Below are 16,027 nucleotides of genomic sequence, written 5' to 3'. Positions count from 1 at the left end.
CCCAAGGAAGGGAACAGCAATGAGTTTCCTGGGCTTTCTTTTTGCCTCATAGATCCTGTAGCTGGAGATGAAGACAGAGGACCCCCCCTTCCCACCCCCAAACTCCCACAGTGTTGAGGGAGACCACATGGAGAGCGTGGGCTTCCACCTCATCCGGCAATAGGAGGTGCCATCCCTCCTCCCCCAGGTTAAGTGGACACCACACAGCGATCATGAGGCCACCTTCCCACCCCATCTCAAAATAATCCACCTGGGGAGCAGTGATGAGGCATTCTACCCTTCCCAGCCAGGCAGGTATCAGTGGAGGCCTGCTGGGGAAATGACAACTCTTGTCCCCACGTAGGAAAAAATCATTAGTAGGATCTAGGGATAGGTAATTCTTACACTTAACACCCAATGCATGATCCAAAAAAGCAAAAATGGATAAATTAGACTTCATCAAAATTTAAAGCTTTTGCTCTGTCAAAGACCCCATTAAGAAGATGAAAATGTAAACTATAGACTGGGATAAACATTTGCAAAGCTCACCTTCAACAAAGGACTAGTATCTAGAATATAAAGAACTCTCAAAACTCAACAGTATTAAAAAATGGGCAAAAGATGAGATATGACCAGACACTACACCAAAGAGGATATGCAGATGGCAGTGAAGCACAGGAAAAGCTATTTGTCATCATTATTCATCAGGGAAGCACAAATTAAAACCACGAGACATCACTCCAAAGCATGAGAATGGCTCAAGTAAAAAAAAGCACCAACCCCCCAATGCTGACGAAGATGCAGAGAAACTGGGGCTCTTGTACACTGTTGGTGGGAATGTAAAATGATATTGACATTCTGGAAAACAGCATGGCAGTGTCTCGAAAAAACTAAACACAAGCCTGTCATGCAACCCTGCAATTGTACTCCTGGGCATTTATGGTAGTAGGAATGTTCTGCATCTTGACTGTTCATCAGTGTAAAGTAAACCCCATAAGGTGCTAGCAATGCAGGGAAACTGGGAAAAGCTACATAGATTTCTCTGTATTACTTGCAACTGTTCGCAAAGCCACCATTATCTCAAAATGAAAAGTTTAATTTAAAAAATCAATAGCCTTCCTATATTATAGCAATAAGCAATTATAAAAAATAATAAAGAAAAATACCCTTGACATTAGCATCAAAAACTGCAAACAAACTAGAAATAAAGTTAATACAAAATGTTTAAGCACTTTATGAAGAAAGTTTTAAGACTTCCTTCAAGGCATGAAAGACCTGAAAATAGAAGAGAAAGAATCCATTTCTGGATAAAAAGACTTGATCTTTATAGATCTCAATTCTTTCCCAAGGTACCTACATTCAATTCTGCTTCTATGAAAAAAAGCTCAACCTCCCTGATGACCAGGGTATGCAAATTAAAATAATGAGATTTCATTCTTCATCCTTCAGACTGGCAAACATTTTCAACATTGGTAATAACTAACGCTGGCCTGGGAGTGGGACATGCTCATTTCCACAGACTGTAGGTGGAAGTGTGTATGAATATAGCCCTTTCTGGAAGGCAGTATCTATCAAAAATTTGAATGCATTTACCCTTTGGGCCATCAATCCAAATTTGAGGAAATGTCCTACATAAATACACACAGACTTGTTCACAGATTTATTTACAAGACAATGAGCTCTAGTATTATTTATGACATTAGAAGTTAGAGACCATGTAAGTGCCTTGAAGTTGGGGGCCTGTTAAATAATGTATACAACTTGCATGCATAGAATTTAATGCAGGAGTCAAAAAGACAGACTAGATCTGAGGCTATCTCTCAATTTGACATATAGAAATTTCCATAAGAGTACATGCCAACCTGAGGTATCAAAGAGGACTTTTTATACTTCTGTGGTTTTGAAATTTTTCAATGGATATATTTCTTTGGTAGTTTGAATTATCAAATAAATAAAATAGATACATTTCTGGAAAAATAAGAAAGGAAGAGAAATAGAAAATATAAAGCACTATGAATACAAATAAAAGAAATAAGAACATAATGTTACCATAGGTATTTTTAAGACAATTCAATGCATTACTTCATATTAATAAATATGGAAAGGCCAATACAATGAAAAAAATGTTAATAATACAGACATTGTCAAAAGCTTAGAAAGAAATAGAAAAAAGCTGGAATAGAAAACTATGTCAAATAACTATTTCATAAAATAGTGCTGGACCCAGAGAATTATACATTTAAGTGTCAATATCCATCAAGGAAAAGAAAATTCCTTAGATTTCATTTATTCAATTAAATTGGTTGAATTTCATAAATGAAATTTGAAATTGAAAAATGAAATTATGAAATTACTATACTCATGAAACAAAGTATGGAAGGGTAGGAGAAAAATGAAAACTATAAATTAGTTGCATTTATGAATATGAAAAATCATAAATAAAATATCAGCAGATAGAATCCAGTAATATTTTCAAAGACTATGGGGATTTCATTCTAATTATGTTCCATGTTGCTTAATCTTGAGAATCTATTAATATAATCTATCATACCAATGGATCAAAATAAAAAATACATAATCTTAACAGATGTCCAAAAAAACTTGATAAAATTTAACTTCCATTTTATTTTTAAAAGACTCTTAGTAAAATATGAATATCACCTTAACGTTACAAAATGGCTATTTGAAACCATCGCTCACCATCATGTTTGAAGTAAATCATGATATTCAGGAACAAAAAGTAGACAATGAAACACCATCAATATCTAATGTTATTTTGATAATCTTAGACAAAATAACTAGATGGGATAACAGGTACAAACACTGGAAAGCAGAGACAATATTTTTTCTGACAGACTATGGATCAAAGACTCAACTGTACATTCAATCGCATATTTTATTAAACATAAATAATAAAAAATCACTAAAATTCTTATATATCACTAGGGGCCTCTTGTGGTATATTACTCTTTTATTACTATAAAATAATAATTTTTGAAAATGCACCCACTGGAGCAACAAGTTATCTAAAATATCTAGTACTAAACTTTAAAAGAAATATGTACGGTCCACAAGTGTATCTTTTAAAACTGTAAAAACATAATGATATTTATAGTAAAATAAACACAAGATCTATGAAATATATAAATATTTAAAAAATGATACCCTAAAATTCTGGGAGGAAAATGGGAAAACTTTTTGTAATTTTGGAGGGGGAAATGCTTTTCTAGGCAAAACATATAAGCCAGAAATCATAAGGGTAAAAATATATAAATGAGTAAAAGCAATTTGAGTATATGAAATTTTCACACAAGAAAGAATACCAAAAAAAGTCAAAAAATGAATGACAAACTATGAAAAAATATATATCTGCCACACATATGACAATGGGCAGTTTCCTTAAGATAGGAAGTATGTTTATAAATCAATTATGAATAGCAACAACCTCACAGAAAAATAGGCAACAAAATGAACTGGCAGTTAGCAAATAAAGAAATCACTTCTAAACAAATGTACAAGATGCTCAACTTCACTTTCAATTAAAGAAATGCAAGTTACAAATTAAGATCTTAACACTTTTGTCAGATTGGCAAAGACCAAAAAAAATTCTGATGACACACAGAAGTTTGCGTGGGTCTGGGTAACCGGGCACTGGTCTGGATAATCATGTACTGTTGGCAAGAGTTTGGTGTCCCATCTTTGGAGGTTAATTTAGGAATAACATTCTAAATTTAAAGTGCACTCTGATGCTTTGACTGAAAAGACACTCTTAGTAATTTCTTCTCATGATCTACTTGTACCTTCCTCTCTGGTTGGCCACCGTACCCTTTACAACAGGCCAGTTCCCACTGCTGCAGCTATAGCTACTCTATTTGTTGAGTAATGAATGTACACAAAGGGTAATCTTCTCTGCCATGTTTGTTTTAGCAGAGCACTAGAAACATCCCTAACCTGTCCTTCATTAAGTGGTGGTTAAATAAATTATCCTGCATCCATCTATCCAGTGGAATTCTCTGCTGCTCTCTATTTAACAACTGGGCAGATCTCCAAGTGCTGTTATATAAATGTCGCCCAGCTACATGGCTGGCTGACAAAAGCGATGTGAATAATGGCGTGTAGAATAGACTCCCCATGTGTGTAAAAGTGATAATACACAAAATAAGCATACAAAATGTCTGGCTACCAAAAACTTTCTGGAAGGGGGTGGGAGTTTGGAATAGAAAAAATATATATACATATGTAGAGAATATGAGTTAATTTTTAATTATGCGTAAGAAAAAGAGAAACACATACAGATACGGAAATGCACTAGATACCCTAAAGGAAAACAAAAACTGCACTGAAGGATTTATAAAAACAATTTGGAGAAACCAAAACAAACAATGCTCCTGAATGGGAAAACACAGTATTGTTAACACATCAATTTTCTCCCAAGGCAATCTATAATTTTAATGTGATTTCAGTTTAACTCTTAAATCTATTCCTTTTGAGTCTTGACTCTCCAAATTTTAAACTATTCTGGAAGACTAAACTCCTAAGAATATTTTTAAAAAGTAGATTAAAGTCTGGAATAGGGGGAAGCGACTGGGTGGCTCAGTCGGGGAAGCTTCTGACTCTTGGTTTCAGCTCAGGTCATGATCTCGTGGTTGTGGGATTAAGCCCAGTGAGGGGCTCTGTGCTCATTGTGGAGTCTGCTTCAGATTTGCTCTCCCTCTCCTTACCACTCACTCTCTCTCTCAAATAAATAAAATCTTCAAAAAACAAGTCTGGAATGGGGTGGGGGATAGGGCTTGCACTTCCAGTTGTAAAATATATATATTATATGTATATATGTCTATTTATATATAAATATACATACATATAGACTCTATATAAATACATACATATAAAGTTTCTCTCTCTCTCTCTCTCTCTCTATATATATATATATATATATATATATATATAAAGTTAAAGTAATTAAAGTAATACTGCTCTGGAATATAAATAAATAAACCTAGGAGGAGGGAGAATGAAAAGTTCACTCACAGGCAAATAGAAATAAGTATCCGTGTGTATGTGTACATACATATGATAATGCTGTTGGAGTAGATACTGGTTGTTTTTTGATCACCAATCATATATTTTTGCCTCCTCCTACTTCAACCCTTCCTAATAATACCTAACTTCGTTTTTGAGAATTACGTCTTGAATCACCTTGGATTCGGTGTGGCGGGACAGTTAAGGAGATTTCTGTCTTGCCCTGACCAATCAAATACTCTCTCTCTGGGTTCCGACTCTAGAGCAAATGCATGGAGATTAAAAACCACTGGAATTGTTCACTTCTGCAGAACAATACCCTGGGGAGTTCAGGGTTCCTGCAGCAGGCCCCCGCTCTGGGACAGGCTTCTGCATCTATAGGAGCCTCTCTGGAACCAAGCCGAATCTTCAGACCTCTTGCTTATTCTATAGACCCTACCGTCTTTGCAATAAATGGCCTATGGTTTTGTCAGTTTTTGTAGCTTGTCATCAAAGGACTCTTAGGATTCAGGTAGCATTTCAAATCATCAGTGAAATATAAGGTTACTCAGGGAATTGTTTTAGGAAAGCTAGCTACTCATTTTGGGGAACACTTAAATTCTTTAAACGAATTCCAGAATATGAAAGAGTTAACTATGTAAAAAAAAGGGGAGGTAACTTGATCTTGGAAAGAATGTCTTTTTACTGGTTTCAAGGTAAGGCCACAAAGGAAAACATTCATAGATTTAAATGCACTAAAACTAAAAGGCAAATAATGATCCAGGAAGTATATTCGACCAATACAAGCTATAGGACTCAAAACCATAAATGTAAAGATCTCTTAAAAGTCAACAAGATAGTTAAATCTAAAAATGTGTAAAGGCCCCAATGAATTCATAGAGGAAATATAAATTATATATATATTGCATATATGTATATGCACATATAAACTTATGTATGTGTAATTATAATATAAGTAAACTATATAATTGCATATATAAAGAGTTCTTACATGGGGCACCTGGGTGGCTCAGTCGTTAAGTGTCTGCCTTCGGCTCAGGTCATGATCCCAGAGTCTGGGATGGAGCCCCACATCAGGCTCCCCACTCTGCGGGAAGCCTGCCTCTCCCTCTCCCACTCCCCCTGCTTGTGTTCCTGCTCTCACTATCTCTCCCTCTGTGTCAAATAAATAAACAAAATATTAAAAAAAAGAGTTCTTACAAATCATTAAGATAACTACTTCTAAAAATGGGTAAAGGTTATAGTCAACTCACTGAAGAAGAAATATAAATGGTATATATACACACACATATATCATTGCATATATATGTGTATATGCATGTACATATATAAACTTATATATACACAGTTATAAATAAAGTTCAGTCTTGCTAATACTCAAAGAAGTTCAAATTAAAGCAATGATGTCATTTTATACCTTTCAAATTAGCATAAATTTTTAAAAGTAAGAATTTACAGTGCTGGCAAAGGGTGTAGGAAAAATATCATTCTCATATATTGGGATTATAAATTGGTAAACTCTTTTGGAAGGCAGTGTGTCAATATGTATCAAGTGCTTTAAAGATGTGGATTCCTTATGATCAAGCAAGTCTACTTTTAGGAGCTGTAAAAAGATTTTGTGTAGGGATGATGGCAACCTTCATACATGCAAAAAGCAGAGACTGGTTAAATAAATAATGCTATATTCATTCATACAGAGCAGCCACTACAAATAAAGTTGTAGAAAAGAATTTAAAGCATGAAATAATGTTCACAACTGATAAAAAATTAAATCACAAAGCTGCATGAAGAGTATAGCACATTTAAATGTGTGTCAAGTACATACATGTTTTGTGTTCACACACATACATACATACACATCCATACCTATTATGCACAGAGAATACTGGAAGGACATAATAAGCATAATAATAAAGTGTATTTTGTTTTTTTATTTTTCTATAGTAATTACATAACTTTTATAAAAGGAAAGGAGTATACTTCTTGTGCATTTTATGAATCCTACCTTATTAAGTATCTTAGGAAAAGCTCAGGGCAGGTAATACCCACCCTTAATAGGAAAGAGAAGTAAAGCTGAGACAGGGAAGGTGATTTGTCCTAAGTCATTTAACTAGTCGGTTATAAAGTCATGACTTTGATCCTGGTTTCCTGATTCCAAATCCACAGCTCTCTCTACTATTCATACTCCACTTCAGCAAGTGAGCACACTGATTTCACTCAGGAAATTACTGGCCAAGTATGAGCCAGGGCAGAGAGATGCTTAGGATTAAGCTCTAAAGTTAGATAAATATTGATGAGTCCACAGTCCTCTATAACCAAGACGTATATGAGTGTACGTGTGTACATGATGTTTGTTTAATTTCCTTCGGGGGGGGGCAGCTCCTGAAGGCAGAAAGAATAAAGGAAATCAAATCTACCTGTTCTATCCTTTCACAATGCTATGATCTAGGAAAACAGAGTCTGAGATTAAGACCTGGAGGGGTCAGCCTTTCGATGTGGGGCACTAGGTGTGGGCCTTCTGCTTCATCTGGACCTCCACACACTGTCACTTCTCATCACCCCAAACACTCTCTCCCACACACAAGGCCTTGCATTGAAAAAATGGGGGTATCAGAGGAAAAAATGGCCAGTCCCCTGTGAGTTGCCAGATGTTATGATATTCACAGCACCTAGTATTTAGGAATAAAGAGGCTGACTCAGTTAAGGATACAAGTTGGCAAGTCACCCTCTCTGATGGTGGTGGGGCTCCAGGGTGTAATTCTTAGCAGTCAGGAGCAATACTGCACCATACCCAGGATATCATATGGGGATGAAATCTGATCAGTGTGGTCTAGGCCAGCAAGCTGAAGCTCTCACAGTTAGTTTCTGGAACTCAGTAGGTGTCTCTGCATTGAAACTGTGCCAACTGACACTAGTCCTTCCAGCCTGCTTAGATACAAACTGTAGAAAGCTGCAGGCTTCCCAACAGCTGCTCTTCTGAACACGAACGGCATGGCCACAAGAAAAGTAAGCATGGCTCTGCTACGGAGAAGCTTCAGGTAATTCAGGATAGCCCCCTGACCTCTCAGAAATAACAATCCCAGGCCCAGCAAGTGCACAGGCAGCTCTGGAGGAGAATGGCTCTACAAGGTAGCCCTGTGTAGTCTTCCAAGATAAACCAACAAATGCCAGTGTCTCACATCCAGCAGCCATGGTCTTATCGAGAGTCAAACTGTATGCCCCTTACCGAATGTGACTGCCCCACCCGGAAGCACATATTACGGTCCCAGGAGCTAAGTCATGATAGGGAATGAAGCTTCTATCCAACAAACCACTTACCGATGCCCTACAATGTACACAGCACCCCGTCTACCGTTCTCCTAGATCTAAAAGATAATCCACTTTTTGAATTGAAAAAAAAAGTGAACTAAATTGTTTTGATGCACCCATTATCAAGCTTGTATGTATCACGGCACTTACAATCGACTTACACAATTGATTTTTAAAAATTCAGTGGCGAGAAAAATCAATGCAACAAATGCCAAAATATAATCATTGCCAAAGACATTTGCTCTAAAACAGCACTATACTGTGATCCTTAGAAATATACTTTTAGTAACTGACTTACAAGTAGGATGAGTTTTAATTTGAGATAATGCTTAGAAATGAACCAACTTAAATTCCTTATACAATTATAAAACACGAGACTAAACCCAAGGATATAACAAAATTTATTTTTAAAATTACTTTCAGGCAAAATCAAAGCCTGTGACCTTTTTCAAAAGGTTTTCATTTCATTACTCACCAACTGACAGCCTTCTAGGGAGTTGACTAGCTGAGCATTCTGACAGGAGAGAATTGAACCAGCCAAATTCAGCATTACGCACACTGCTGAGAGCAGCATGAAAAAGGTTATCTGGAAACAAACCAAACAAAAAATGGATTATTCACTTGGAGAAGTTCGAAGGAAAAGTGATTTGGCTTTAAAAAAGCTTTCAGTTGATCAAATAATTATATGAGTAACAGCTGCATTTTTTTTAAAGGATGGTATTATTTCTCAAAATTTGAATTACATTGTAAAATATTTTAGAGGCGAAACTTGAAAATACTATACATTATATAGTCTCAAAATAGCTTTATATAGTCTCAAAAATAACACGTTAGAAATGACTAAAGAAAACCAACGGAAGCAAGTTTATTTATTAGAAGGCCTTTATATTTATTTAATTTTTTTGTGGAAAATTTCATACCTATGCAAAACCAGAGAAGACAGTTTAATGAAGCCCCAAGTACCTACCACCCAGACTCAACAACTAACTCATGGGCTGTTGTGTTTCATTTATACCTTCTCCCATTTATACCTTCTCTTCATTTATACCTTCTAGATTATTTTGCAGGAAATATCAGACATGGTATCATTTCATCCTTTCAGTGTATGTTTCTAAAATAAGACGGTTTTTGAAAACACAACCAAAATAATGTCATCATCTCTAGAGTAATCATTCATTAATATCAAATGTTCAGAGTTCACATTTCCTTAATAATCTCAAAAATTTTCTGAATCAGTTTACACAGGATACAAAGGAGTTCCATATAGTGCAACTGATTATTTGCATCTGGTATATTTTTTAGTTTATGGGCTTTCCCATCCATTGTATTTTTTCTTCCATGAAATTTATTGAAGAGTCCTGTTAATTTGTCCTTTACAGTTTTCTACAGTCTAAACTTTGCTGTCTCCTCCTATTAGTTAACATTTCCCCATTCTCTAGATTTCTTGTAATTTGGCGGTTACACACAGAGGTTTGATCAAATTCAGACTAATAGAAGGCAAATAATGTCTATGATGTGGGCAGCCATTTTTAATGATTGCTTAGACAATTAATTTGTTAGGGATTCCAAAATTGTGCTAGGATAACACCATCATTTCTTCTTCGTTCTTTATTCCCAGGGATCAGTATATAGAACACTTTTCCTCATCAACTTTTTTTATTTAAATTCAATTAATTAACATATAATGTATTTTTGTTTCAGGAGTACAGGTCTGTGATTCATCAGTCTTATATAATACCCAGTGCTCATTACAACACATACCCTCCCCAATATACATCACCCAGGTACCCCAGCCCTCCCACCCCCCCTTCCAGCAACCCTCAGTTTGTTTCCTAAGATTAAGAGTCTCTTATGGTTTGTCTCCCTCTCTCGTTTTGACTTGTTTCATTTTGGCTCTCTCTTCCCCTATGGTCTTCTGCCTTCATTAATGGTTTTTTCACCCTAGGGTACAGTTCATACAGGAAAATCAGAATATATGTTTGATTCTTTGCTTATTTTCCAAATTTCAAAATAATTAGTTGACATGGTGCTAGATTTACCAGATAAACCCAGTCCTATATGGTTAGTTAATACTCTTGCTGCGCCTGTATAAATAATCAGCCTAAATCTAATGAAACAAAACTTTTCTTTTTCTTTTTTTTAAAAAAGATATTTAAAAAAAAAAAGATTTTATTCATTTGAGAAAGAGAGAGCGAGAGAGACAGAGAGAGCACAAGCAGGGGAAGAGGCCAAGGAGGAGGGAGGAGACTCCCCGCTGAGCTGGGAGCCCGACATGAGGCTCGATCCCAGAACCTGGAGATCAGGACCTGAGCTGAAGACAGACGCTTAACCATCTGAGCCACCCAGGTACCCTGAAACAAAACTTTTCTTGTGATCAAGAATAATCTTTAATTCCCTCCAGTTCCATCCACGTCGATGCAAATGGTGGGTATTCATCCTTTCTGATGGCTGAGTAATATTCCATTGTATATATGGACCACATCTTCTTTATCCATTCATCTGTTAAAGGGCATCTTGGCTCTTTCCATAATTTGGCTATTGCGGACATTGCTGCTATGAACATTGGGGTGCATGTGCCCCTTCTTTTCACTACATCTGTATCTTTGGGGTAAATACCCAGTAGTGTAATTGCTGGGTCATAAGGTAGCTCTCTTTTTAGCTTTTGGAGGAACCTCCATACTGTTTTCCAAAGTGGCTGTACCAACTTGCATTCCCACCAACAGTGCAAGACGGTTCCCCTTTCTCCACAACCTCTCCAACATTTGTTGTTTCCTGACTTGTTAGTTTTTGCCATTCTAACTGGTGTAGGGTGGAATCTCAATGTGATTTTGATTTGAATTTCCCTGATAGCTAATGATGTTGAACATTTTTTCATGTGTCTGTTAGCCATTTGTATGTCTTCTTTGGAGAAGTGTCTGTTCATGTCTTCTGCCCATTTTTTGACTTGATTATTTGTTTTTTGGGTGTTGAGTTTGAGAAGTTCTTTATAGATCCTGTACCAGTGCTTTATCTGTAATGTCATTTGCAAATATCTTCTCCCATTCTGTGGGTTGCCTCTTTGTTTTGTTTCCTTTGCTGTGCAGAAGCTTTTTATCTTGAAGAAATCCCAAAAGTTCATTTTTGCTTTTGTTTCCCTTGCCTTTGGAAACACGTTATGAAAGAAGTTGCTGTGGCCGATGTCAAAGAGGTTACTGCCTATGTTCTCCTCCAGGATTTTGACGGATTCCTGTCTCACAATGAGGTCTTTCATCCATTTTGAGTTTATCTTTGTGAATGGTATAAGAGAATGGTCGAGTTTCATTCTTCTGTATATAGCTGTCCAATTTTCCCAGCACCATTTATTGAAGAAACTGTCTTTTTTCCATTGGATATTTTTTCCTGATTTGTCAAAATAAGTCAAGCGGAGAAAGACAGTTATCATATGGTTTCACTCATATGTGGATCATAAGGAATAGCACAGAGGATCATAGGGGAAGGAAGGGAAAACTAAAGGGGGGGGAATCAGAGGGAAAGATGAACCATGAAAGACTCTGGACTCCAGGAAACAATCTGAGAGTTTCAGAGGGGAAGGGGGTGGGAGGGATGGGTAGCCCAGTGATGGGCATTAAGGAGGGCAAGTGTAATGAGCACTGGGTATTATACACAAACAATGGATCATGGATCACTACATCAAAAACTAATGATGTACTGTATGGTGATAACATAATAAAAATAAATAAATAAAAGAATATTCTTTAAGATAATATGATAAAGAGGGGAGAGAGTGTCATAAAAACTTGTTAAAAACTTTCAAATAGGAAAAAAAAAACCCACTGGATATCCTGCCTAGTGTACCCTTTTGAGTTATTAGTGCCTTTCATTGTCTTTAAGCTCTTTGACAACTCTGTACAGTGTAGAATAATCCTAGTAAAGTAAATTATTTTTTTAAGATTGTATTTATTTATTTTTGAGAGAGAGAGAGAGAGAATGTGAGCATGAGTTGGGGGTGGGAGGGGCAGAGAGAGAAGCAGACTCCCCACTGAGCAGGGAGTCAGACTCAGGACTCAATCCCAGGGCCCTGGGATTATGACCTGAGCCAAAGGCAGATGCTTAACCGACTGAGTCACCCAGGCGCCCCTGTAACTTATTTTTGGTAACAGAAACACAAATGAATTTTGTCTGGTGGAATGCAATGGTTGCCACCCTATGGATGCTGACCACTTTTTTATCTATTGGTAAATTTATTTCAGCATTCCTGATGGCTTATGCTTGAATTCTCCTTTGAACTGGTTGTACCATTTTACTGGTTCCCTCATTAAATAATGAGTCAAATATAATCTTTGACACATGTTTATTAAAAAAAATTAGTAGGGTCCCTAGCATCCTCCAAAGGTAGTTTGTTTACTCTGTGTGTGTGTGTGTGTGTGTGTGTGTGTGTGTTTGATTCATTATGAGCTTAAAAAAATTCCATATGTTTCAATCACTGGAGTCATTAGCAAGAGAGAGTCAATTCAAGTTGACACAACTCTAGTAGACTCTGAAAGCTTTCTTGCTTTCTAGTATGACAAGATGTTCCAAGATTGTCACACACATTCCCTCCCCCAGACCTGGAACCAGCCATCTCTCCAGTACAACCTGGTTCCTTTCAATCAGAATGGTATTTTAGATACCACGCTTTTCATGCCAAAGGTGCCCTTGCTACTTGGTCTTTGTTTTCAGTACTTTCAGTTGTTAGATACAATATATCATAACATATTGATGTCTCTGATTCAAATTTAAATTCAAATTCAAAACTACAGGGTTTTTACTTAATCGCCTCAACCTTATATCTCTATTTCCTTCCAACCATGCCAGAAACCTTATTTCTCATTGCAATTATCCATCTGATTTAATCTCATGATAGCCACACAATAGTCTCAAAATAACAATACTAATACTAGCATCAAAAACATGATTATTGAAAATAGTTTAAGATTTTTATATTTCTTTCTATCCTTAGAGCACATTCTACCAAGAAAAAGTGGTCAAATTATGGTGTTTTAGAGTCACCAGGTTTCCTTTATGTGTGGCTATGCTATAGACTGGGAACCCAGATTCATTTGTTTTATTTTTTATTGTTAGGGATATTTTTTTTAATTTAGTCTTGTTTGGAATTGTGCCTATAGCCACACCTTTACTTGTTTTCTAGGCATACATCTTAGATTTGCCCTCTCTCTCTCTCTCTCTCTCTCTCTCTCTCTCTCTCTCTATATATATATATATATATATATATAAATACATTTACTCCCATCACGTTTCTCTCTCTCAACTTGATTGTGTACTTTTGGTCTTCATGCTTTTGGTGGACAGACCACATTTAAATTTTTTTCTCTCATCTTGTCCTTTTAAAAATATTGGACATCCAGGGGCGCCTGGGTGGCTCAGTCGGTTAGGCGACTGCCTTCGGCTCAGGTCATGATCCTGGAGTCCCGGGATCAAGTCCCGCATCGGGCTCCCCGCTCGGCGAGGAGTCTGCTTCTCCCTCTGACCCTCCCCCCTCTCATGCTCTCTCTCTATCTCATCCTCTCTCTCAAATAAATAAATAAAATCTTAAAAAAAAATATTGGCCATCCAAGCGCTAGTTAAACCTTTATCCTAAACCACCGTAATACATTCATATATTTTGACAACAGGGGTGACAACTATACCATGGATTTGATCTTTGCCCCAAGAATGTGGCTTAATTTCCCTTTGTCTCTCTATTTCATTTTTCACTGGTTGGGGATTCAGAAGCACTTGCATATCCATACATTTCTGGATTCTCTCTATCTATCCCTGAACACATACCAGCCGAGGGTTTTCCAATTTTGTCTCTTTCCTCAAATTTTTGCTAGATGCAGCCACAGGCACCAACATTCATGCTACCGGTGTTCTGTTTTCTAACTTTAGAGTTATCAGTTCATTAGGTGTATGATCTGCTTCTTCAAGTTACCACAAAAGTCACTTTTACCAAATGTCTTTCCATTACGTATCACGTTAGTTATCTTTCCAACCTCCTCCTCTGTCTCAGGGTAGGATTTCTGGATCAATTTCTGGACCATTGAGGACAGGATGGGTTAAGAGTAACTCTAAAATCTCAGAAGCCAAACACAACAGAAGTGTATTTTTTGCTTCTGTTACATGACCAAAACAAGTCAAGTGGGTTTTGCCCTAGGTTCACTTAGGCACTCAAGCCAATGAAGGCTTCACTTCAGTGCTGCTCCTATAATCATTTCGGCCATGGAACTTAAAGCTCCTGCTAGAGATGTCACATGCAATATCTGTTCACATTTCATCTGCCAAAGAAGCCACATGGCCACACTCAACATCCAAAGGGATGAAGAAGTACAGTCCTACCAAATGCCCGGAAAAGAAAGAACCTGATGCACAGACCTGTACCCCTGAAACAAATAATGCATTATATGTTAATTAAAAAATAATATCTACCAAAAAATAAAATAAACAAATACATAAAAAAGAAAGAACCTGATGATTTGTGAACATCCCTAATAGCCACAACATCCATATACTACTGCTCTTATACTGTAAATCCCATCTGTGTTACCTTATCTAAGAACATGACATATGGCTCCATTTATGTTCATGATTCTTGTTTTTGTCTCCCTCCCAGACCTATTCTACCATATATGAACAACTGTCTGCTCAACATTTCCACCTAGACATCTCAGAGGCTTCTCATACTCACTTAGCACAGAAAATCGAAATCAGGAAAATCGTCCTGAAATGCTGTCCGACTACTGGCATCACCATCCTCCTTAATTTCCCCCATTCGGGGTATGAGGTGTTTTTGACTCAATCTCCCTTACTCTGACTGCACCTAACAAATCAGCAAGTCCCGTTAGTTCTATATAGAAAATCTTGCCATCCCCACTGGTGTCACTCTAGAGTTTCAATGATCATCACCTGAGTCTCCATGGATGGCTTTTCTTTGTTCTTCCTGCCTCCAGTCTTGACTTCCTTGACTCTGGGACCAGAATAATCTTACTAAAATATAAATGGATTCTCATGAGTAGGGATCTCTGTTTTATTCACTGATGACCACAAGAGCCTAGCTAGGCAATTGATCCATATTTGTTGAATGAGTGAATGAATGAATGAATGAATGATGTCACTCCTCTGCTCAAAACTCTTCAGTAGCATCTCCTGGCCTTAATAAAACTCCTTGGTTTGAATTTCCAAGACCCAACAAACCTTGTAAATTGCTGACCTGGTCTTTGCCTACTTCCTCAGCCTGTCTCCAGCTGTGTCTTCTGCCACACCCTCTACCATCTAGCCGTAAATGAGTATCTTTTCATGCCTGGAATTCAAGTTTCTGTTCTATTATTTTCTTTTCCCAAAACATGCTGCTTTACCCTCTTGGTTCCTTCGCCTGATTCTTGCTCATCCCTAAGCCATCACCTGATATTGAGACCTCTTCTGAGAGGCCTTCATTGACCCCTGTAGATGAGGCTGGATTCTCTGCTGTAGAAGCAGAGACTGTGTGTATCTTGGCCACAACTGCATTCTCAGCGACTGGTCTACAGGAGGTGTTGAAAAAATGTTTACTGAATGAATATGAGGTTGTGGGGAGAAATCCATAAGCAGCAGCTGCACCATGATCAAAATGGAAATGAGTATCTGCAAGAAGCAAGGCGGAGGAAGAAACAATGTCACTGAAGATCAGCTTGACAGTTCATCAAACACTTCCTGCATATGTGCCAAG

At 37.2% G+C, this 16,027-nt stretch overlaps 1 protein-coding gene across 2 annotated transcripts in view; it reads right to left on the bottom strand.

The window, feature by feature from the left end:
* ENTREP2 (endosomal transmembrane epsin interactor 2) overlaps window positions 1-16,027 on the bottom strand; it is a 449,980-nt gene that overhangs the window by 105,231 nt on the left and 328,722 nt on the right. For both annotated transcript variants that reach the window (XM_088025210.1, XM_088025209.1), the window contains one exon: window positions 8,783-8,893. In XM_088025210.1, the coding sequence (XP_087881336.1) occupies window positions 8,783-8,893 (111 nt within the window). The remainder of the gene's footprint in view (window positions 1-8,782; window positions 8,894-16,027) is intronic.

The sequence above is a fragment of the Eumetopias jubatus genome, unplaced genomic scaffold, assembly GCF_037043125.1.
Source record: "Eumetopias jubatus isolate StellerSeaLion01/CBP00866 unplaced genomic scaffold, mEumJub1_p1.0 scaffold_7, whole genome shotgun sequence".
Lineage (NCBI taxonomy): Eukaryota > Metazoa > Chordata > Mammalia > Carnivora > Otariidae > Eumetopias > Eumetopias jubatus.
This window is presented reverse-complemented; position numbering and strand designations above follow the sequence as displayed.